The 25,552-nt window shown below is 40.0% G+C and overlaps 1 protein-coding gene across 1 annotated transcript in view; it reads left to right on the top strand.

The window, feature by feature from the left end:
- Nucleotides 1-24,813, top strand: part of ADAMTS5 (ADAM metallopeptidase with thrombospondin type 1 motif 5) — a 41,582-nt gene extending 16,769 nt beyond the window's left edge. Inside the window, exons 3-8 of the mRNA XM_074600185.1 lie at nt 10,965-11,132; nt 17,134-17,417; nt 18,655-18,838; nt 19,274-19,449; nt 20,296-20,471; nt 23,991-24,813. Of these exons, the coding sequence (XP_074456286.1) occupies nt 10,965-11,132; nt 17,134-17,417; nt 18,655-18,838; nt 19,274-19,449; nt 20,296-20,471; nt 23,991-24,567 (1,565 nt within the window). The 3' untranslated portion in view covers nt 24,568-24,813. The remainder of the gene's footprint in view (nt 1-10,964; nt 11,133-17,133; nt 17,418-18,654; nt 18,839-19,273; nt 19,450-20,295; nt 20,472-23,990) is intronic.
- The last annotated feature ends 739 nt before the right edge of the window (nt 24,814-25,552 follow it).

Raw genomic sequence — 25,552 nt, 5'->3', positions numbered from 1 at the left:
TCCCTTATTAAAATAACCATCAGGAAACAAAAATAACTAGATTCTCACTCTAATACTCTGGACTTCTGGGTTGGAGATTTGTTGCTTTACCGTGTTGAGTTACAAGCCATCCTGTGAAGATAAGCATGATCCAACATCACCAACAGACACAGCCAATCAATTTGAAGTTCAGTTTAACATCTCTTGCAATGGGATATATCCAGTACCTGGCAATTCCTTGTTTAGTAGCCTGGTGTTGTGTTTTGCGATGCAGTCACAGTCAGAAGTTTCTGATGACTTTGGCTTCTCCTATGCTGGAGTCCCACATACTTCAGTACAGACAGCCCACCGTTCTAAAGAGTTTGTTTTCTACAAAAACAGAATGAGAAGAGTTCAAGAGAAAATAAGTGAAGCTACTGCTTGTTTTATCAATAGGTAATTTTCTAAAATCACGAAGTCTCAAGGAAAGCCAAGTATTAAACTTGTCTCTTGAGTTTCCATCTAGCCCTTAAATACAAAAGCATCCTTCCTGCAGTCTTTAAGCAGGCAAAGCTCCAGTTTAGCTCAGTGAGAGTTTCAAGTGTCCAATAACGTAAATTATATGTATCTTTATTCTTTCCATCAATCTCAAAGAACTTTTCTTTTTCTTTTTTTTTTAAGAGGAGATACAGAGAAAGCGCTGCCTTTTTGCTGAGTGGTAATGTTCATTTGACCTTTTGCAAAGTTCCTGTTTCTCTGTTATGCAACCACGCTGGCATGCCATTACTCCTTCTATCCTCCTGAGTGATATGGTTTACTGATGTTCTTTCCAAGTGTTTTATTTTTAGAATATAGCTTTAAAATTGCTACATGGAACTAATTAAACCTCTGTTCATTAGTTTTCTTTTATCTTTTACATGTGACTTTAGAGAAGGGAAGGCCAAAGGGGAGGCATTAAAACAGTCTTCAAATATATTAAAAAAATCATTGCGAAAATTTATGTAATAAATCATTCTCCATGTCCACCTGGGACAGCACAAGGGGTAATGGCCTTAAATTGCAGCAAGGGAGATTTACTTTAAGCATTAGCCAAAATCATCTAACCAGAAGGACAGTTAAAGGCAGGAATGAATTGCTTGGGGAGGCTGTGAAATCTTGGTTACTGGAGGTTCACAGGAGCCGGCTGGCTGAAACAGCTGTGGCTTAAGGGACGCTGATCCTACCCTAGGGCGGAGGGATGCACAAGATGACTTTTCAAGGTCTCCTCTCAGCCTCACTTGCCGTGGTCAGGTGAAGTTATCACAGCTTCCTCCACAGCCCTACTGTATAACACCTAAAATCAAGGAACTGTACAGAAACTAAAACTAGAAAATACCATGCTTAATACCAAATCTTTTTCAGCATGCCTTCATTCTGTGGCATCTGCCACCTCTGAGGACAAAAATGCCACGAGTGCTGTCAGTGAAGTGTAGTGCTTTATTAGAGAGCATAATTTTATGTAAGGAAGCCGTTTTAGAAGTGAGGTGTTGCTCCTGGGGTCCCTACGTAGGTGGTTCATTGAAATACATCCAAATACCATTTTGCTGAATTCTGAGTGGATTGAAAGTATTTATTCAGAGCCCTGAGCCTGTATTTGAGTTGTAGGCCTCTCTAGAAAGAAGGCCATGTCAACCATGTCTAACCTATGTAACCTTTATAGCAAACAAATTCTGACCCTTCTTCAGAAAAAAATGAAACCAAGAACTATGTCTGTGATATTTAAATGGTAATCTTGTTTTTGGTGTCCATAGAAGAGTCAAAAAAATACTCCCTTTCCATATTTTCCCACGTGCTCATTTTGTATACACTCAAAAAGTAACTAAATACGGTCATCTTTTCTTTTCCACTGCTGAACATGTAGCCCTTTGATTTCAAGGCTGTCAAGATAAAGCAGATAAAGACAAGCTTCAGACTTGACAGGTACAAATCTTTTGTAGCCTTTCATTTCAAGGAGGATACGTTGCCAAGGGCACAGAATCTCATAGGCGCATGAAAAAATGGTGAAGGTTGTCTGACTTTTGTATTATGTTTCCTTCATGACAGACAAAGTTTAGGCAAATATCCAGGTAATCGTAATTAGGCAGATTTGCTTTCTTAAAACAACAAAAAAGAGAGAGTGCACTCATCCAAGTCTTCTCTGATGACATACATCAGGAAAATTGCTTGATTCCTTCTCTTTGAATCTTTTTCAAAGTTCTATCTAAACTTCTGCTTGCAAAAGCTGTTGAATTAAGCTCTCATGAACATACTTCCTTTGGTTAGGAGGAAGCATGGCCAGCCAAAGCTAAGCCTTCACAAGAGGTGAATGAAGAGTGAGGCAAAAAATTTAACTCATGCTTCAAAAAAACCCCATCAACTGTACAAAAGGTCGCTGGTTAAAATTTTGGGTACAAATTCTTGGGTTGCCCAACAATGTTTGGATTAACTTATATGTAACAGATAATTGTTCCACCTGCAGCACACATGGTGCTTAAAACAAACTTTTTTTTAGTGAAGCTGACACAGTTTGTATGGAAAAGTGGAGAGAATGAGGAGGGAAATTGGTATGATGTAGAAAAAAATGAATCCTCGGATTCTGAATATGCTTGAGCTTCTCTTTATCTACCATGTACATTCAAGTCTGAGTAGGTTGGGGGTCTTTGCCTTCTTAACGTCTGTGAAGCGATTCAGACAGAGCAGTGAGGAGACGGAAAGCCAAGTTCTTAACCAGAGACTTCAGGAAGCAACTCGGACACAGCACTAATGTTGCCCGAGCTTTTTGAGGTTTTTATGGAGTTTTGCTGATATTTGTGTATGTGTAACCTCATGAAAAATTAGATTAAACAAGTGCTATGCTTTCAAAAGCTGCTACAGATCCTGAAACATCATAACTTAAAGCCAAACATATAGAGTGAAATATCAGTATCTCTGCAACCATAAGGGAATTGAGAATGAAACCGTGTTTTGCCTAGTGTTTCAGAACAATCATTATCAAAAGTTATTTTAGGGGCATGGTTTAGTGGTGAACTTGGCAGCATTAGGTTTGTGGTTGGACTCAATGATCTTAAGAGTCTTTTCCAACCTAAATGATTCTATGATTCTGAAAGAAGTCTGTGTGTGCCTGAATCCCCAGTCTTCCAGATTTTAGGGTAAAGTAGGGATTACTTTCCTCCTTGGCATGTAGATGCTACTGGTATGATCACATAGTTTTTGTGCGGAAAGTACTTCTGGTACAGAGGGGAAGGCAGAATTACCCAGCAAACAGTCAGCAGGCAATGCAATTTTTGCATTCTTGTAGTATCCGCTCTCCCAGAGTTCATTCATTTACCATCAGCTAACCATGAATTGTATTATTTGTCAGTTACTCTGAGTTGGACAGATGTGAAATGGGTGTCACCATCTCCCACTTTTTCATTAAAATTATCTTCTACATGCCCCATTAATTAGCATAGCAGATGTAGCATGGACCTCCAAGACCACATCCTTTTAATGATTATATGCATCTGTGTGGACACAGTGGTTTCTGATTGCCTACTCTGCATCGCCTGGACAGAATCTTGCCTGCAAGTTGTCTGTCTGACGGGGGTGATGTATCTGTGATCTCCCACAGAAGTCTGTTATAACAAGCCGTTTCAGCAGAAGTTTGTTTTGTGTAAAGTCTGCAGGACTGGTGTATGAATGTCTGATTGTGGCTTTTTTTTATGTCTGCTCCTGAAAAGAAGCTGCACTTCAGACTGTTGTTTCATTCAGTCTGAAGAACTCTTTTAAGCCAGAAATATTAAAAACTGCCTCTGGGTTGGAGACTTAAAAGAGAGAGTGATTTTTTTTTTTTCTTTTTTCTTTCATCAGTGATGGATAGCAGTCAAAGAAAAGAAAATTGGAAGGAAAGTTCAAGTATGAAGAAAGAGGAATAGCCAGTTTTCTATTCTATGCATGTTTTTTGTAAGCTGGCGTAATTCAAAACACTCTGTTTTATAAAAAAACCCAACTTTATTAATTGTTATTGCTTAGGTCCATCATTTTTTATGCAAAATTCCTATGACTTCAAGAGGATTTCTGAGTGGTATCAGTATGCAGTTCTTAACGAAGAGTCAGGTACTCACAGAAGTTAGAAAAACAGTACGTGCAGAAAGAAATGGCTTTATTTTAAAAGAGTTACGGCATGCAATCTTTGTTTAGAAAAGGAGAGAACGAGAGGCTCATGCAGAAGGCATTGGCTGGTGATTAGACCAAGGAATGTTGAGCCAGGAGCTTCCTGAATCCTGATCCCGTGAGAGCCAGTGACTCACTGGGTAACTTTGGGCAAATCACTTGACCTTCTTTTGCACCCCAGTCATCCCCACGGAAAATTAGGTGAAAGGCATGACCTCACTGAAAAACACATGCTTCATCGGAGCTGAGCTTTTCTAAGAAAACAAATTGTAATGCCTGCAGCATTTTTTAGCGTGCTGTGTCACTTTGCATGTGTCTTGTGGTCAAATTCAGTGCAAGAGCTGTACTTTGACATGCTGTTCAGTTCAAGCACTAGGGATCTGTGTATGTCCATAAACAAGGTTGTTGGGTTTTTTCCCAGCAGACCCATGATGATTTGTGTTTTAGCAAAAGCTGGATATTACTTGCTGGACATTGGGGGATGCTTTTTGTTTTCTTTATTCCTATGCTTGAGATACGAGTGGAACATAAATCAGATTAGAGAAATTTTGGCATGCTGTTCACTCAGAGAACCTCTACAGATATTCTGGCAACATATTTTAAGAAAATTTAGAAATATCCAAACTTCAGGTTTTCTTCCCAGTGCTCCTGAGAAGAAAATAGCTGCAGTGCGATTTGCTTCACCACGTATCCAACTTAGCTCTGATGCGCTCCTCATTTGCCTGCAGAGTTCTTTGTGTCCTGGTATTTAGAGAAGATGTAAGTTTTATCTGACTTGTCATAATTGCTTTGGAGTATTCCCACCTTATACTAGAAATGTACACCCCATTCCTACAAGGTGTAGGAGTTCTTTTTTAACCCATTGGGGGTATTATTTCCTGTTGGGCTGTAACAGGCATTGGCTTTCAGTAGTTGTTGGGATAGGGAAGCTTGTGCAGTGCAAGGTCCACTATCAGAGATGCAGACAGTGCCGGTGAGCTGGGATCCGTGGGCTGATGACTGCTGTTGACTCCTTCATTTCTTGCTTCAGATTCCCAACGGACTGAGTTGTGCCAAGAGCCCTTTGCAGAGATGTTCCAAAATATGCTAGGGTCTAAAGTCTGCAGGTTGCTTTCATACTACCTGCAACAGTTTACCGACATAGACACACTTTGTCTCGCCTCATGGGGAGAAGGAAGGCTGCGAGGGAAGGCTGTCAGTCCACGTAGGTCGTTGGTCTTTTTGCTGTTTAGGAAGGAAACAATTTACAAGAAGGTTAGCTCCTCTTCACTTGCACGAGGGTAAACCCTGCCTCCTCGCCATCTGTTTCTTTTACCATTTTGTGCATTCCTACAGCATAACTTAACTAAACACCATCCTGCTGGTAAAATTATATTATGTCATTTTCACTCAGTGGGAACTGTCAACACCAGTAAGATGCTTCATTAAGTAGAAAACATCAGATGATCTACTAGCCCATTCTCAATCAGTCATCATTTTACACAGCTGCTGGGAGCCTTTTTTTTTCTTTTTTTTTCAATAGCCTAGTTTGAAGTTGATAGTAGTACAAAATGGTGTGATGCTGGCATTGTTTTTCAAAGCCTTCTTAATAAGGTTCATGTTCCTTAAGTCTTTGCTTTTGCCCAAAGCTTTCTCTGGATTTATGCTTACATACACAATCACTTGAAGGATCACCTGTAACCTTTTCACTTTGGTTCTTATAAAAGGAAGCACCCCGCCAGTAAATTCCAGAAACCACCCTAATGTCCTGAACAATATGTTTTAATACCAGCATGTTCATACCTGCGAGGGGTGGGGGAGACTTTTCAGGTAGGAAGGGAAGTGTCGCTTCTTTAATTCTTGGATGCAAAAGGACAAAGGCTGCAGGTGTAGAAGTACTTTGTTCTCACTTCTGTGCTAAAAAAGGCATACCCTGGCTAGGCAGTATTTTGAATTTTGATTATTTTTCATGAAATGCAAAAACAGTTTTAAGAGTCATTGGAAATTTGCCATATGCTTTAATCTGCTTTAAGTCTGGTCAGAATGCCTTAAAAGGCAAAGTTAAGACGGTGCAAGATTTAGGTTGTGATAAGATTTAGGAATTTTAGTTCCATAGAATTCTTTGAAAGTTGCATTCATGGTGGTTTTAAGCATGCACACAAAGTTAACTGGCAAATCAGTGTAACTGGCAAATCAGTATGATGGAGAGCTAAAATCCATATATTTAATGCTATAAACAGCTATTGTCCTTACTAACATCACTGGTGGCTAATTTAGAGGCTCAACTACAGACAATCAGAATAATTTAATCTGGAAATTATTCGCTACTTACTACTTCTTTCCTTGTCATGATTTTTTAAAATAATTTCTAAAAAAATTTAAAAATAACAAGAGAGAGTTACAAATACTTGGGGAAGCTTCTCCTCAAAAAGCTCAAGTCTGCCAAGTAAGTGACTTAGTTCTCGTCATGCATTAGAACAATGGTCTGATTTAATATGACAAAGTAGACACTGTTAATGAGGTATGTCCTCAGTTCACCCCATTTATCACTGTAAAGTAGAGAAGTTATGCTGTACTCTAATTAAAGGTGAAGTCAGTAGCTTGACACTTTCCAGAAGATGACCCTGTTTCAGTTTCCTGTGCTTTTGCCCGATCATTTGGGATGAAATTTTCTGTGCTGAGTAGTCGCTTGAGAAGCATTTCATTTTATTTTTTTTACTCTGAACAACTCCACAGAGACTGTCTGGCCATTTATGAGAGGGAGACTAGTTTGCAATCATTTTATGCAAAAAATTTCAGTCTCTTTGCTCAAAGTGAAGAGCTTGAAATTTGGCTGCAAGCTTTCTTATATCTGAAGGATGATTTTTTTTTTGTCTATATGAAGGAGGAAAAAGGAAGGACAACTTCAGTCCACAGTCCAGCGGTTACATTCTCTGCAGAGCCAGCACGCCTTGGAGTAGAGAGGGAAGGAAACTACACCAGCTTTAGGCAGGGAAGCCAGGAGCAAGCTGAAGCACAATATGCTCCCTGGCCTGCTCCAGGGACATGCACATTGCTTGGCTCTAGGATTTCCGTAGTTTGATGTGGTGTGACCACGTTGCTCTGGCAGTAGGTAGTCTAAACTGAGGTTGCTTACAAATCGTACTGCTGGAGGAGCCGGGGTTGAAAAACACATGTAGGAAAGACAAAGAGGTCTTTCCAAAACCAGGGATGATGAAGTTGGTGCAAGGAGGAACTTACACACACAAAAACTGTGTTAAAAGAATGTCATAGGTAGCAGAAAAACACAGAGATGTCCAAGTTGCACATTCAGAAGCATCATTGTTGGCCAGGCCTGTGCGTATCTGCCCTGTATTAAGCCTTTTATCATGTGCTCATGTGGGATGTCTGTCACGTAAGATGAACCAAGTTAGGAAAGGTGAAGCACGGTTATGCAAGAAAGGGATTTGTACAGAGAGCAAAGTTATATCTTAAATGAGTGGACTGTTGCAGAGTGGTGTCAGAGGATGTTAAGGTTAAGAAACTTGAATTCTGCCCTACAAGACTGAATCCTTCATATCACAGAGTTTGCGATAGTTCTGAATGGTGCTATAAAATGTTGAGCGCTCTGAAAAATTAAGTTCTCAGATTGCTGGTTTGCACCCAACTATTATCCCCGTCCTACACCGAATGTGCATTGTGTGCCACGTGGTGTTATTCAGCCAAGCTCCTTACAGCAATTCTCCAGCTTTTGTTGTTCGCCCAGAGCTGTTTAGTACCAAGCCCAATGGCTTTGAAATGAGACTCCGTTTTCACTGACAGAACCTCATTACCTTATTTCACAAGCATGCTGCAGTGAAGTAATTTCTTGCAGTGTTACAACTACTAGCAGTCTTGGGACATTAAATATTAGAGCATTCTTCCTGCAACCTTTAAGCATACAAGTTGTCTCAGAGGAGATTGCTATAGTGAGGCTTAGATCTAACCAGCATGCTGTTTTATTGCTCGCTGGGCTAATTTTTTGCAAATATTTCTGTGTAATTGATGGGTAGTATATGCATATTCAAGTGCACGTATTCAAGTAAAATACGAGGAACTGGCTGAAACCCCTGAACAGTTCTGCAAAGCAGAGCGTGTGCCCTCCTGATTTAAATGGGGAGCTGCGCCGCATCTTGAGGGATCCGTCAACAAAAGCTTGAGGACAGGCCTAAAGCCCTCTCTAGTAAATGTTTGCTTAAGTTAGTGAAACACTGGTGAAACATGCTACAAGGAGTTACTTAATGTCAGCAGAAAATGGTTCTAGTTACATTGCTACTAGGCATGTGTTGAGGTTCATTAACCTGTCAGCTCTGCTCATAGTTCTCAGACAAGAGGTGTGACCTGGTACCATTCAGGGCCTTAGGATGAATAAAGGCTCAGCAATAACGCTGTATAGAGCAGCAGCCAAAAATAACATCATCTTTAAGTTTCCCGAAGACACTCATTGTCAGTGTCTAGGACTTTGGCAAAGTCAGAGGTAGTCAGTCCTTCTTGGCACAGAAGCTGCTGATTCATTAAACACTTAGGCTATGACACGTCCACAGAATTTGCTCTATAGGTTAGAAGCGATGCACTGATTATTTGGTTACTCTGTCAGAGAAATGCATCTGTTCGAAATAATAATCTTACTAGTGAATTATTTTGCTCAACACCAGCATTTGGCTTAAATAAAACAAAGAGATTGTCTTCTCTCCAGAGCAAGTATTTATATAGTGCTATATCAGATTGGAACTTGACATGTACCTACTGATATTCAGCCGTGTCTCAGTAGAATAAAAATAGCATTATCTGGCCCATATATAATAAGTATTGCCAAAGGAAAGTGGTTTTACCTGTCAGAAAAAAAATAAGCCCAAATCTTGCATATAAAACACACCAGTAATTAGACATGCCTTCAGTATAAAAGTTTGATTCGTTATGTTTTTGCAGAAATTTACCTGTGATACAGCATTGCAATAGCAATTAGCAACAAAAGTAACAGGGAAAGGAGTATTAACCCTCATCATTGTTAACCCAGGTTCCTTGAATAAACTCCTGCTAGCATTTATAATACTACAGGGCCTTTTATTCAAACAGGAGCTGTATTGGAATGATGTTGGTAAACATGTGCACATCAGGGGAAGAGAGAAAACAAGAGAAATGCCCTCTTCGTTCTCCGTCCCACCTCCCCTCCAGTGGGGGTTCAGTTGCTGCAGAAGACAGACTGGCTGTTCTCGGTCACCACAGATAAATCTAGAAGTGATAGATCGAGGTCCTCTTGTCACTTTTCCTGTAGCTCAGTCCTTAGGTCAGGAACGCAACATGTGAGTAAGGCTGCCAGATGATACCTTGGCTTCTCTCACAGGACAGAAACCCTGTTTTCTGATCTCCTGCAGCCTTAACGCAGTCTTCTGGTCAGATAGCTACTTCTTTCACCTCAGATACAGCTCGGCAGTGAGTGCTGCCTCCATGTCTTTCCTCTTGGCTTCTCCCCCAAAGCAGATGAAAACAACGTAACAGCAAGTTTATATAAGGCAAATGGATAAAAAATGCTGGTTTTCTTCTTTTCCAACCTATATTGTAGGTATTTGTATTGTTGTTACCATTGTCATGCATATTACTATGGATATTAGAATATATCCTGCAATCAGTGTCCCTACTCGTGTCACTTTACAGGAGTCTACAGCCGTTATACCAAAACATGAATCTGATGGTATGTAGAAGGCTTTTAATTATTGCAGAATAGTACATTGTGTCTCTTCAGCTGCTGTTTGAGGGCATCAGGTTTATTTCTGTGTAGTTTCTTTGATGGGTGGTCTTTGTCCTTATCATTAAAGCACTCTTGGTCTAGCCCTGGTTGTCTGATTAATCATCTTCTGGCCTAGGTTGAAGACTGTGAGTGTTAAGGTCAGGCTTGAGCTCTCTGTGGCTTTGGTTCCCGTTCAATCTTTTAGCTCTTGGATAGTAAAATAATCCAGTGTGGGCATGGAAATTAAAGTTAAACCTGATGTTTACAGGGGGAACAAAGTGTGTTGCCTGCAATCTATTATTGTTGCCCTGGGACTAGAGAAGATGGGGATCACTGATCTACAGAAAAGGTTGCAGTTGCACTTAAAAGAACTCATCTAGCACTGGACTGAACTCCCCTGGACATTAAGGATTTTTGCAAGTTCCATCATGTGCTGTTTTGTGTGCCATTATTTTGTTTCTGGAGTATAAATATCCAATACCTTATACATTTTATAAAAAACCAAACAAACCAGCAAAACTAAAACACTAACCAAAGCAATACTAAAAAGCACCCTCCCACAAAACAAGAGTGTCTGTATGGATGTGACTGTTTGAAAATATTCAGATTGTTGATGTACTGTAGAGAGTACTCGCACCTCAGTGAGGAGTGCGCTTTAAGAATTTACATACAGTTTGTTTGATTGCTCCATAAATAATAGCATTTTTGTCCATTTAGAAAGACATTGTAGCACCTTTCTAGACAGTTGCAGAACATGTTTACAGAGTGAAGTATTAGTCTTTCTTGCTGAAGATGATTTGGAAAAACAGAACTAAATTGTTGAGTAATATAAAGGAGTGCAGTTCATTTTAGTTTTCATCAGATTTCAGTTAGCACAGTTCAATGACATGTCAGCTGATGGCACTACTTCCTTGCTATATGCAATAGTGTAAACTGTCACAGCTTTTTTGTCTTCAAGCAGAGATACCACATTTCAGGTGGCCTGCTTTGGGCTGCTGTTCAAAATTTTAGGATGAATTACACAATTCATTTTACTTTGACTCTAAGCTCCAGCTGGTAAACTCAGTTATGGATAGTCATGTCATTTTATTTATTTCTTTAATTTCTATAGGGCACTTGCTTGGGCTTTCCCATGATGACTCCAAATTTTGTGAGGAGAACTTTGGCTCCATGGAAGATAAGCGCCTGATGTCCTCCATTCTGACTAGCATCGATGCTTCAAAACCCTGGTCCAAATGCACTTCGGCAACTATAACAGAATTTTTCGATGATGGTCATGGTACGTATTATCACACCTTGCCTCAGCTACATGTTAGTTTTTACTGTGATCTGTTTTTTTGGTAAGAACATTTTACACCAGCTTGCTCATTCCTTGCTCATCTTCAGGACTATCTTGGAAGTGCTTGCAAAACAAGGCAAAGGTCTAAAAGGCTGGCAGAGGCTCACCCTCCCTTTGCATGTTTTAAATGCAAGAGAAAAGAAAAAGTTGATGGAGTGTGTGTTGGCAGTAATTTTTTAAAAGCCTGAAATTAGTCTTGTCTTCTCAAATGCCACAGATAGAAGCTCAGAGAGTACTTTAAACTGAGGACACAAGAGAATGGCTTTTTCCTCGCAGAAATTAAAACGGGTGATACAGGCTACTTAATGTTAGACTACAGATATGAGCAGAGTGTATGTGTTCTTGTTACCATTAATGACGTTTATTATGTTTATAACGCCATTATATTTATTATGTCTATAATGCCATTGTATTTATTATGTCTATGTAGAGGGGCTGTAAGCAAGAATTAAGACTCCTCTGAGCTGTATGTGATAAAAGATTACTTCTTACTTGGAAGCTTACCTTCCAACTGATGTGACTAATATTTGTTAAATATGTCATTTACCCTTTGGAGAACAAGTGCAAAACTTTCATTCTCCAAAAGTAGTAATAAAAAAGCATAGTCTTCGCTCTTTCATGAATTTTGCAGTCTTCATTGTGCTCCCAAAGCAACTGCAGTTCTTAAACAAACCATTCAAATTCCAAAATGCTGAGATAAAAATGACATAATTGAGTGAATGGATCAAGTTGTTATGGTAACTGAAATGCTTATGGATAAAAAGTATGGTGTGTCTGCTGAATGTAAAGGTTTTTTTGCTTTTAAATATTTTGTCGGCTAATTTCAGTGTGCTCTGAAATATTTTCTCCTTTTTTCCTCTATTGGACAATGACTTCATTTTTTCTTTCAATTTTATTAGATCCATTAATCTGTACCGTCCTGTTTTATGGTCCATATTGCTCTGGCATTGACTTAATATTACCAAGTTAGTTTCCACATGTGAAGAGAACTTTCCTTTTTGAGTTTAGTTACTGAGGTACAGTACAGTTCACTGGAGTGAAAAAAAGAGCCCTCCTTTGCCATCCACGAATGATCTCTCAGAGAGCGCAAGGAACTCTGAACTATATTTCCTCTTCTGTTCCTCTCCTGCTGCAGGCGAGTAGAAAGGCTGTTCTCATAGTTTCCCTTTTTTTTTGTGGCCTGACTTTTTCTCTTTACTATGCATCCAGCTAGCTACTGTCTCCAACAATAAAGAAAGCAAAGAGAGCATTTCTCCCACCCACCTCACCTTTGCCTTGTTTGTACCTGGGGTGGTGCTTGAAATTTGGACCCTTATCCATGAGTTGGACCTAGTCTCAATGTTCTACAGGTCTAAGATTATAACTTGGCCAGGTTTTTTTCAGTAAAGTAGGTAGGAGCTTCACATCCTCCAGAGCTGCATTATGGTCTCCTTGTTCATCATGAGCGCCGACTTCACAGAATCACAGAATGGTTTGGGTTGGAAGGGACCTTAAAGATGATCTAGTTCCAACCCCCCTGCCATGGGCAGGGACACCTCCCACTAGACCAGGCTGCTCAAAGCCCCATCCAGCCTGGCCTTGAACGCTTCCAGGGACGGGGCATCCACAGCTTCCCTGGGCAACCTGTTCCAGTGCCTCACCACCCTCACAGGAAAGAATTTCTTCCTGATATCCAATCTGAATCTACCCTCTTTCAGTTTGAGGCCTATCGCTACACTCCCTGATAAAGAGTCCCTCCCCATCCTTCCTGTAGGCCCCTTTAGGTACTGGAAGGCTGCTACAAGGTCTCCCTGGAGCCTTCTCTTCTCCAGGCTGAACAGCCCCAACTCTCTCAGCCTGTCCTGTACAAGAAGTTTGGCAGTCCTCAACTGCTGACGCTTTTCGCAAAGTCATGTATTCTTTGCTGCACGTAAAGGGCTTTGGATCTGTCAGTCTGTTAACGGATGGGTTAGGGTACATTGCCGTTTCTAATACTCATGAGTAGTTACTGCTCAGGCATGTAGTTTCAAAGAGTTGTCGATGTGATGAAATAATTCATAGAAAATTTGAACCTCTCATCATAGAGGTCCGTAGTCCTTGGGGAATTGATTTTATTACTGGTGCAATTGGTGTGATTTCAAATGTACAATGTTTCAGGAATCTCTTTTCTTGATAGATCAGGCCTTCAGAGAACTTTTCTAAGTAACGGTCTTCCTTTTCTGTTGAAGTTTATCGTTTTTCAGTTATTTAAATCAAAGATTTGTCTTAACACACAAACACTATCTATGAAGTAAAAAGGGAAGTTAACGATTTAAATTGCAGTTTCTTCAAATTTTTGCGCTGAAAGGACATGCGTTCTTTTAGGAAGGGAGCTTCTGGTTTTATTTTCTTCTTCCAGCCAGAATTCATAGCTCCATGATTCCCATTTGTAGTGTACGCTGAGTGTACCAGAAACCACAGGATCCTAGTAGAGCACGACACTGCCTTTCACACGCTGCATTGGGCTGATAACAATACAGTGCAAACATGCCATATTTCTGTGTTTCCTTCAGAATAAGCATGTGCCTGCTTTTCGGGTTGTTCATTTTTTTTTCCCTAGCTGTCGCAGATGTACTGTCCTATAGTTGCAGTGTTTCCTCTCCCTTTTTGTTTTCAAGAAGGAGCTCTCCTGCGATCTTCCCATAGAAAGAAGAAAATCCTACCTCTCTCAAGTGCTGTGAGGCAGAGGAAAAAATCGTTAACCATTCAGGTGTAATTTTGAGCAGTGCTGCAGGCATAATGTAGATAGGGACGGTACGAAATAGCAGTTGCAACAAAAGAATACAGATATTTGCATACCAGCCTTTCTTTTAGGATGTTTGCGACCAGATTTTGTATAGTTTCTGTGGGAAACACTGAACAAGAGCAGACTCTTCCATTCTCTGATAGGCAGGATAAGCAGTTTGCACTGGGCTTTTGGTCTGAATGGGCACGAGCTTATGAATTGTGCTTTGTGACAAACAGGGCATGGCAGCATTGGTGTGAGGAAATAAATAAAGTGCTTCATCTGCTGCTCCTTATGGGTAAGCATAATGAATTGTGAGTGAACTCCAGAAGTCTGGATCTGTGGGCAGTATTCTGTTACAAATGGCAACAAATGACAACAGTCAATGTCTTATCAAAGCTTTAAGTAAGTTTCCCATGTAGATTTAGATATTCACCCCATACTACTATAATAGAAAACATCACAGTCTTGACTTTCTAATTCCTTAACATTACTTTGTCAAGTACTGATGCTCCTGTTTTCTAAATTTGGAAAGTGATGGTGGACAGCGGACTCATCTTATAAAATGTGGGTATTTACTATGTAGGCAGCTACTCCTGAACAGGGTATTTAAGTTCCCATCGTCGTGCAGAGGGGTCTAATCAATGGCATCAGTTGTTTGACTGATCTCATCAGTTGCATTAGTGGTGCTGAATTACACTATAAACTCATTTGCCAGAGTAGTGAAACATCTGACAGCTGACTCAATTGCAGACACCAGCATTACATACAGTTAAAGTCAGCTAAATAAATCCCAATATAAATGTCTCGTCCAAGGTCAGCCAGGAGGTCTGGGGAGGATCAAGGTGCTGATTCCCTGTCTCCTGAGGCCCACTCTGAGAACTATAAACATCATTGTCATGATATCACCATTTGTTTTGCACTCATGAGATGACCCCAGACAGCAGTTCGACATTTAGGAAGAAAAGGCTCAGTTAGTGTCCAGAAGACAGTAACATTTATTTCCATTTGCTTTTAGCCAACACTCTCCTAAGGTACTAATTGCCTTTATTGTCATGCCAACCACTAGGCTGTGGTGTGATTGCTTGCAATTTATTGTGTTTAGTCAGAGTGCTCAGTGCTCTGTGCAACCTGAAACAAGGACTATTTCTATTTTAATTAATTTATATCCTGGTTATCTGCTTCCTGCACAGATCTTACTCTGTCGGGTTTTTTTCCAAGATATATTGCACATAACATTGAGGAGAGATAATGAGATGACTCTAATTAACACTGTCATCAGCCAGCAATGTTGCTCTATTGCAGGGCGCACAGATGTTCTTTGGTACTCAGGACAAAAAATGGGAATAGCAATATCTACATGCTCTGTATGTTGCAATGTACTGTAGTGAATTGAAGCCCTCTCTTCCCTCTCAATCAGGGCGCCCAGGGCAAACCATTCTCTGACCATTCTCTCTCTAGATTTATATTTCCAGTCATGTCAGTCATGGTAGATCTCGGTGATGGACAGCAATGTCTGTCATGGCAGAATTTAGTGTTATTATGATTTTTTAAAATACTGAATAAGAGTTCCACTTGAGAGTTTGATAAACTGCAGCATATATACAATAGTAGTGTATACTACTGAGTGTTGACATGCTAGTGCCTTCCCATCGCCACTCTAACACTGTACTAGCTTCCTGCCTCACCACAAGTTCTATGAAGTAGGACTTCCACTGTTACTTACTTTTACAAAGTTTCTTTTTGACAGCAATTGAGGCCAATTATGTCATTTTCAGAAACTCCAGAAAAAAAATATCTGTGCTTCCTCTCTCCTCACCGTGTCTCATTAGACAGGCTTTGAACACTAGAGTACTTTTAATTGTCTTTATCTCATGGCATTCAGCTCATTAGTTAGCATTGGCACACCTTGTCAACATTAAAAAAGTCAGCATAATCCAGATTAAAGGTAAGGCAAGGGTAAATCAGGGTCAGAAAAGGACAAATGGAACAGGTTTAACAAGACAGGGAGTTAGAAAGAGCTGCAGAAAGAATTTGCATCTGATTTGGCTAATTGGCCTTAGTATTTAGAGGAAAAGAACAGTTGCAGTAAGTGTGTATTCTGGAGGGAAAACCCGGGCCATTGAGAGATGGGGTATTTGGTTTGTTGAAATTCACCGCCATAGCTTGCAATTCTATTCCATTTCATGTAAGTAGTGATGTTTTTATAGATAGCCTTTTTTCACCCATGATCCAACTAAAGAATACTGGTGTAAGTTCCAAAGTGAGGTAGATTGTGGTAAGTTATTTTGGCCAAGGGTAAGTGAAGCTTGCCCAGACCACATATCCCTTTCATGAAGTGTAAAAGAGGTTACACTGAATAAATAGTTCTGCATGTCAACAACTGAGGTTTTCAATAGTAAAAAAAAAAAATCTATCAGTAGACCCTCTAGAACCTAAATGTGAATTCTCATTTTTAGTGTGCCAGATAAATCTTGATCTCTGCAATATATCTCAAAACACATATACAATTCTTTAAGTTTATGCTATTTTTTTCTTTTCTTTCTGTTATTTATGTATTTCTGTATAAAATGGATAGCCCTCTTCAAACTAATTCCAGAAGCAGCCAAGTATTATTCCTTACAAGGAAAGCCAGTCCAGAAAGGAAAGCCAGTCCAGATTTACTGCCAACATTAGTTTTGATACACAGCTTATATTTTTCCTTTGATCTGTTGGGGTTTTTTCTTTTATTTTTAAGTGCTTCATTGATTACAAGTCTGTTTTTTGTGGGTTTTCTGGCATTCCTTTAGAAGCTTTACCACTTCTGACGTTCTGTCTCAAAATTCAAATGACAGCTTGCCATGAGTCTTGATCATTCCTTAAATCACAGACTGATAAATAGAGTGGAATGTGTTCAGAGTAAATTCAAATAAAGGAAAGCAGGATAAAAGGCCAAAAGGGACCTGAGTAAAACTCATTTACACCCTCAGATTGGAAATAAGCAGCTCAACACCTGGTACGCTGCTGGGTGAGAACACAGTTGCAATAGTATGACCTTCTCCAAAACCAGATGACACCCCAGAGAGCCTTTCCATTCACGTCAGCATCCTTTGAATAAGGTTCAATGTCATTATCGGTCTGTCTGACTTGAATGACAGATTTCCAGCACTGCAGAGAAAACTAGGAAATGAGTAATAATAGGTTGGTTTGCTCTTTTAGGTAACTGTTTGCTGGACCAACCGAGAAAGCAGATCCTGGGCCCCGAGGAGCTTCCGGGACAAACCTACGATGCCATTCGTCAGTGCAAACTGGCGTTTGGACCCGAATACACAGTGTGTCCCGGTATGGATGTTTGCTCTCGCCTCTGGTGTGCAGTTGTGCGCCAAGGTCAGATGGTTTGTCTGACTAAGAAGCTGCCTGCTGTGGAGGGAACACCATGTGGAAAAGGGAGGATCTGCCTCCAGGGAAAATGCGTTGACAAAACCAAGAAGAAATACTACTCAGTAAGTTACCAGCTGTGACCCTAGGGAATTTTAGAAGGCAAGATCCTCAAAGGCGTTGACTTTTGTGGGAGTGAAGGGGACTTTATGGAAGTCAGATTGAAAGCTGCCTTATATTTTGGCATGTAATTGGAGTGTCGTTGGTGAGGGATATAGGAAAAAGGCTGCCGAGTTTCAGGAAGCGTGTTTTCTTCTTCAAATATGAAAGATTTCATTCCTAGAAAGCTGGGAGCATCCCTTTAGAGTAGAGGATTTGCCCATTCGGTAAGTCATGTCTCATACGGAAGGATTGTCAAGGACCTATTCTTAGCTTCCCAACTTCTTGTCAATGGCATGCAAGGTAAATTAAATCTGTAAATTTAATTTACAGCCCTCATCTGAGAGACCCCAGGGCCCTAACTGTAGTGAAGAGAAAGGTGGATGAAGTTCATCCAGAACATAATTTCTGCAGCAGAAAAGTTTGTACCTCCAATGACAGAATCCCTTCTGTCAACTTTATACATCTGAAGAGTCCCCAGGCTCATGAGAACTGTCAACTGCACAGTTCAGATGCTTCTAACTTTACTGGGTAGACAGTAGCACTGGCCCTTCTGTTACATCCACAGAAAAGGTATGGACTTGTAGAGCTTTGTGAAGATATTTGCAAACTATTGCAAGCGTTCAATCAAGCTACAGCCCTTATAACAGCTGTTTTCGTGGAATTATATACTTCTACATGCTGTTGCAATATTCTTTCTAGGTAGCCAATTTAACAGAGTTGCAAACTATATCTGACAAGTCCGTCTCTTGCCGGTAATTCAGAACAATACCTACACATCACAATAATTGCATTTAATTAATCATAGATTAGCCTTATGAACATATTCTGGGAGCCGAATCCCCTGGAGCTAGTTTAATGGCCCCTAATGGTAGGAATAGCAAAAAATAAGACCGCAGCACACGAGACTATGGGCGCTATTTCTGGTGCATGGGTGTCTTCCATGAAACAGGCTGAAGGCAGCTGTGCAGAGCAAGGCCTACTATTGCCTTTGCATGCACAGTGCCAAATGAGATGTCATCAATGTGCGGATAAAAGACAGAAATTAACTCTGCTGGGAGCAAGAAGGCTCCTAAGACCTGTTATGCCTGATTAAAATGACCAAGGAATCACCTTCAATTGAGGAAAACATTAGCAGTGTTTTTGAGACCTTTATTTGCGCTTGGATGATGTCCTTACTTCCTGCTGTTCCATATATTTCAGGCTTCAAGCCATGGTAACTGGGGGTCCTGGGGGCCTTGGGGACAGTGCTCGCGTACCTGTGGCGGAGGAGTGCAGTTTGCTTATCGTCACTGCAATAACCCAGCTCCTAGGAACAACGGCCGGTACTGCACCGGCAAGAGGGCCATCTACCGCTCCTGCAACGTCGCACCCTGCCCGGCAAATGGTAAGTGCCTTCGTGCTCCAGCCTCTATGTTCCTTGATAGTAAATATTGAACAGCTACTGTGAAAGGAAACAACAAAGGTGCATTGTAGTTTCTGCAAAATGTATTTACCAAGGCAAGACATTCATCATTAATACAATACTGTAATTCTTCCCCCATCCCCACCCTGACGCCATATAGAAAGGACACTTGAATGAAAAGGAATTTCAGTCCTGGAAAATGAACCGTAATGCAGACTTTAGTCCTTTAATGCTTATTATGTCATGGGAAGATTTCCAAGCTAAAACAGTTGAAGGATTTGAAGGCCAGTTCTAACTAAAGAGGTGAAGTGACATAACTTAAAAATCATGTAAAAAAGAAGTTGGAATAATAGATGGGCATAATGATATTTGCAGTGTGGTCTGAAATAGTCACTAATGATGTGAATAATTCTACAGCTAAATCTTTCCGACAAGAGCAGTGTGAAGCAAGGAATGGCTATCAGTCTGACGCAAAGGGTGTCAAGACATTTGTTGAATGGGTCCCCAAGTACGCTGGAGTACTTCCCGGAGACGTTTGCAAGCTCACCTGCCGAGCCAAAGGAACTGGCTATTATGTGGTATTTTCTCAGAAGGTAATGGCATCTCCAATCATGATTTCATGCTCCAGTTTAGAAGTGTCCTGTATCTTAGAAATCTTTCCCTATAACAAGGCAAAAGAAGTTAATCATATGATTCAAAGATTTAACTGCGTGATTAGATTTAATGGTTTGATCCACTGGTTATATATTAGGGCCAGAATTGGCCTCTAGAATGAGATAAGTTTTTCCACATCTCTGTATGTAGAATCATAAAAAATATGGGCCTCTTAGTGCTCTCTGCACTACTTTGTTTTCAGTAGTAGATAAAGGGTTTTCTACCTGGAGAATCATCTGTCATTCTGGGGTTTTCTGGAGAAGAAAGAGTAATATGAGCAAAAGAATAAGTCTTACCCTGACTTATGTTAAGGGAGTTGAGAGTAACTCTTATGGAGCTAATTAGTTTAGAATAATTAGCCAATTACCATAGATGTAACTTGTGGCCAGTTTGTTATATCAGATGCAATTCAAACTGAAATGTCTCCCACACTTATACTTGCAGTTTTCGGCCTTGAAATGTTATGAAGGTCACATTTCGTCCTGGATAGCTCAAATGCAACACTATCTACAAGTACTGTTATTATGAATAAGCTGTGAGATCATCATTAAAGCCAGGGTCATTTTAGAGCCTTACAGTGGAGTTGTCTGTCATTACTTTCAGCCTTTTGCTAAATTTCATCAGCTTTTGTGCTGGGAACGTTAGAGAAACTCAGTCTGGGCTGTCAGGGTAGGCACTCTGTTCTGTATGGGGGACATAAATAAGCAACTGGGTTTTGCCAGTCAGATTCACAAAAGCAAATCTTTTCCCTGGTAGTTTTAACTAACTGTCACTTGATTGCCTAGGTAACTGATGGTACTGAGTGTCGACCGTACAGTAATTCAGTCTGCGTCCGTGGAAAATGCATCCGAACTGGTTGTGATGGCATCATTGGTTCAAAGCTCCAATATGACAAATGTGGGGTGTGTGGAGGAGACAATTCCAGCTGCACAAAAGTCATGGGAACCTTTACCAAAAAGAGGTATTGATCTTGAGTATTAGTAGATGTATCCTGTTGTGCATCTGTGCCATGTGCTTGCTTGCTTTCTGTCCCGAAATGCAATTTACTTTCACATGAAGATTGAACAAAAAAGTACATTGCCTGTGCTTTATTGCGCTTTCCAGATGTTTACAGCTGGCCTCTTAACTATACCCTGAAAATGCCAAAAAATCAACTGGCAAAACACTGTACCCAGTCCATTTCTGACACAAAGTGCCAGTGATACAGGTGAGCCGCCAGTAATAGGAAGTTTGCCTAGAATAAGCCATAGTATCTTGTGCTACTTGCTAATCTTGCTGGTCAGATGGCTTGTGGTTTCTAGACGAGAGGAGGAAGGGAAGAGAGGAATGAATCAGAAAGTTTTTGGAGTCAGAATAATCTGGATGTATCCAAACCTCTGCATTTCCCAGATGATGCTGTGTTAGAAAGTACACGCAGAGAGCATGTTTCATCTCATCTGATGTTGAATGACAATGAGGACATCCCACCTGATTGAGCGACACTAATTCCTTGTGTAGTTTGTGGAGAGAAGCAGACAGCATTAGAGCACAGCTGTAAAAGTCTTCCTTCATAGCTGAGAGAGATTATACCCTAAAAATACATTCATACTCCTGAGCATATGTGGAGTTTAGATGACTAGATGAGATGTTAAAAGTAAACATAGGCTTAAACATGGCATTTCCTATATCCCTTCATGTCCATTGGCATAATATCAATCTCCAGATGGGTTGGTTTTTTTAAGTCAAAATATTTATAGCAGTTATCCATGAGACATCTTTCTGTCAGAGTTCAGCTTTTAACTGTAATAAAACTTAATACAAGTAAAATAGAAGGAACTGCCCCCATGGTGTTCCCTGACCATATTGAGGGCATCAGCAAGCTTTGTAGGGAGGTACCAATGTCAAGTAAGTCTGCCTTCTGTCTGAACTCTTGTTACCCTCCCTCTTCAATTATAAAGATTCATAGGAAAATGAGGATTTTTAATTATCATTTATACAGATTCTAAGCTCTCACAGGACTGCTGTAGTGATCTACTCGTAGAAACTTTCAGTTGACAATTTCTACTCGGTATCTGTGACTCCATTAGTGTACTATCTTTTCAAATGTACATAAACTTGATTTTGGTTTATATCTTCCAAATTCTTACATAGCATATTGAAAGCTACCAGAAGTTGAAATCTGACTCCTGAAATGACCTTTTATTTCTATACATTTTGACATACTGATTAATAGCAGCCAAAAATGGCTTTGAAAGTGAATTTATTCTAAAAATAAACATAACTAATCTTCTTCCTGGTAAACCAATGATTACTCACCTAAGGATGCCAAAACACCTCTGCCAAAAAGAATGACTTTCCATCCAAATTAGTTATTATATAAACCAAATCTTTTCCAATTTGTAAATATTGAAATGTTTGGGATGTCTAAATGAAGAAGACAGTGTGACATACACTTCATGGGATTCAGTAATGATCCTTTGCTGTAATCCAGGCTCCAGCAAAAATGTTAAAGGGACTCCATGAGTTTCAGTGTGGCCAGATTTGTAGCATAGATATATTTGGAAATGGTGAGATTCTATTATAATTATTCCTGTGAAGTTACCATCTTACTCCTCAAATCATACCTTTAACTTAAGTGAGACTGGTCAGACAATAAAATACTAATTCAACCTCAATGCCTTCAAAATATTGTCCTGTTTAGAAAGTAATAGTCAACCTGTAAGTAACAAGCATGTTCTAACTTGATTTTGATTTAATGTTGGGGTGACGAGGATTTATTTTTTGCTGGAAATATTGCTTGAGACAATTCCCTTATGTGAGCAATTGACTTTAAATTAAACCCCTTATTAAAATAGTGAAAACTCAATTGTCTGTAAACTTGTTTATGCATATAAAATGGCAGTGGCTATAGTAAAATTATCTTTTCTACACTGAAAAATAGCAGCTCCTACATTGCTGTCCATTAGAAACCGAACTGTAGCAACCTGTTCATTAAAATGTACTGGGAAACTATTAAACGTACAAGGGGAAACTAGTATTTCCCGTTGCAGACAATTGCCATAATAACATTTGTTTGTACTTTTTTCTTTTAAAGCAATCAAAACATAATCTTCTGGAAAACTTGTTTCCTAAGAACTTTCTTAAAAAGGCAGTAACGCCAAATAGTCAGAAGTTGTGAAACAGGAGAATTAAGTGCTTCTTTCTGTACGTGGAGCGTTAAAGTTCTTTGTGCACATGACTGGAATTCTCCAGCTTTGCTTTTAGTTTTTAAACAAATGATTTTGTAACTTTAATAACATTTTTAATGTTAATAACAGAGTTATTTTGGCAACTGTTACGTAAAAATATGTATGCGGTACTGTAGAGCAGAGTCCCCCCAGCCTGTTTTTTGCACCATATACCTTCAGGTTTATGGAGGTGCTAAATCAATAGAGTTTTATTCATTGTCCCATAGCGGCTGGCAATAGCAGGGGAATAGCACAAGCGTTTAATCTGTAGTCTGTGCGGTCTCTACAGCCAAAAAATTCTTGAAATTATCAGTCTGTTCTTTAGGCAATCCCAAGGGAGACACCTTCACTTCTATATATTTTTAGTATATTTTCTCATCCCTTTTTTTCTAAAAGTTTCAGCACTAAACTTTTCAGATATGAGATACTTGAAGAATGTTTTGTCACAGGTTTAGAAACGAAAAATGCATGTCTCCAAAGTCCAGCTGGTAGCTTATAGCTATGTGTAGTCTTCAGATTTTTTTCTATATATCAGTAAAGTTAAAACAAATAACATACTTGAGATAATGATACGTTCCAGCACGCTTGCAGGTTTTGAATGCTTGTCACTTTCCGTAGAAGAGTTAAATACCTTTTTCTAATCTGCATTAAGTTACTTCATAAGTAGCAACTGAGAGAACTCTGTGGTGGTACCAATTAAACATTTGGGTGCACCTCGTATTAGACACTTGACAATTAATCTTTGGCTTTATGAATTTCAAAGTAAACAAATTTTTTCTCAGTGATCAAGATTATTTTTATATGATCCCAAGGTACCTCTATCCAGCTGTTACTCTGCTCATGCTTTCCTTAATCATCATTATAGCAAAGACAGCAAGAAACAGCTGTAACCAATGCATATCTCATTATCTTTCCTTGGCAGGCAAAGCGTGCATCGTATTTCATATCTCCCACCCTTTGCTGAAATATATAAGCTATCTGTTATTTTTCATTCCTCTTGTATCTGACTCACGTAAAATCGTTACTAAAACTTAAGATTAAGCAACTCAAGTGTGGTAGATATTTCTTCAAGAACATAAAGAACAAATCAATAGACAAACAGTGGAACCTTGTTAAACTAATCTTAGATGAGCCTCAAGCCAGATGGATTCAGGGCTTGAACTAAAATGAAGCAAGATGTGTCATTCCAGTGACTTCACTGGGCTTTCCAGTAAGACCTGAGGTTTATTTCACACCAGCTACTGAATACTTTTTTTTCTTCTCCCTTCATTCAGCAAGGGCTACACGGATATAGTGAAAATCCCGGAAGGGGCAACCCACATCAAAGTTCGGCAGTTCAAGACCAAGGACCAGAGCAGGTTCACTGCCTACCTGGCCCTGAAAAAGAAAAACGGTGAGTACCTTGTTAATGGAAAATACATGATCTCCACTTCAGAAACAATCATTGACATCAATGGGACTGTCATGAACTACAGCGGCTGGAGTCACAAAGATGATTTCTTGCACGCGATGGGACACTCTGCCACAAAAGAGGTTCTTATTGTGCAGATACTTGCGACTGACCCCACTCAACCAGTGGATGTCCGCTACAGTTTCTTCGTGCCAAAGAAGCAAGGGCAAATGACTAACTCTGTCACCAGCAGTGGCGGCGGCAGCACCAGCAAAGTAACTCCACAGCTCACGCAACCCCGCTGGGTTACGGGGCCGTGGCTTTCTTGTTCTCGAACATGTGACACGGGATGGCACACCAGGACTGTCCAGTGCAAAGACGGGCATGGAAAATTAGCTAAGGGATGTCTTCTCTCGCAGAGACCGTCAGCGTTTAAACAGTGCTTGTTGAAAAAGTGTTAACCTGTGGTTGCGACCTTCTTTGAAAGAGGTTTGATTAAGCCATTGTTGACATACTGGTATTAGGTCTGCCCAGAGAGAGAAGCAAAGGCTTCAATGTACTTACATACAGTCTCAAATTATGGGCAGAATCTGCCTATTTGGACCAAATGAAGATGTGCACTGCTTTAAGTAATAGTAGGGTGATCTTAATATGTCAAAAAACTAAGCATTAAAGTTGTTATAAGCCCTCTGTGTCTGCAAAAGTATAAAATAAAATAATGCAAAAGAAGAAAAACTAGTGAATGGAGGATCCTGGGATATTTGAAGGTTACAGAATCATCTCCCCTTTTTCACCTACCTCTAATACAGTATGTGCTTAGAAAGCGTCACATGTACCCATGATACCACAGTAGCTTGTTTTATACTGTTTTGTAAATATCTTTCATTTGGTATGTCACTTTATATCACTTGGTTCTATTAAAAAATCAAAAGACAAAGTACATAGGCAAAGTGATTGACCAAAGTATATCTGCAGCCCTTGTGGACTCGATCCATTCTTCAGAAAGGGCCGCAGATGTTTTACTGGAAAATGAAGAGCTTGCTGCTGGTTTTAAAAAACAATACCTTTTGGTTTTGACAAAAGGAAACACATTTTCGTGCTAGGAATTTCCTGACAGCAGATCATTACTCTATGACAAATACTGTGTTTCCACCAAGTAATTCTGAGAAGGAGCAGTGCAGCAGCTTGCAGACCAGGGATTCCCGCATGTACGTTGCTGAAATACCAGCACCATCAGTGACTCCTCACCCTGTGTGTGTCAGGTGCACACAGGAGGAGGATTTGGCTGCTAGAAGGAATTTGTGTACACTTTGCTTGTCAACCTTCCACTAGTTCCAGCTGTGTCGCAGCTTGGGGTCCGGGTTGTCGATGAACAATGGCTGCCAGCTTCTTCTTTCCATAAAACAAAGGCATACTGTATTTTGTAGAAACTAGTTAGAGAACCAA

This window comes from Larus michahellis, chromosome 1 (assembly GCF_964199755.1).
Source record: "Larus michahellis chromosome 1, bLarMic1.1, whole genome shotgun sequence".
Lineage (NCBI taxonomy): Eukaryota > Metazoa > Chordata > Aves > Charadriiformes > Laridae > Larus > Larus michahellis.
The sequence above is the reverse complement of the archived record's forward strand: the minus strand, read 5'-3'. Positions and strand labels throughout refer to the sequence as shown.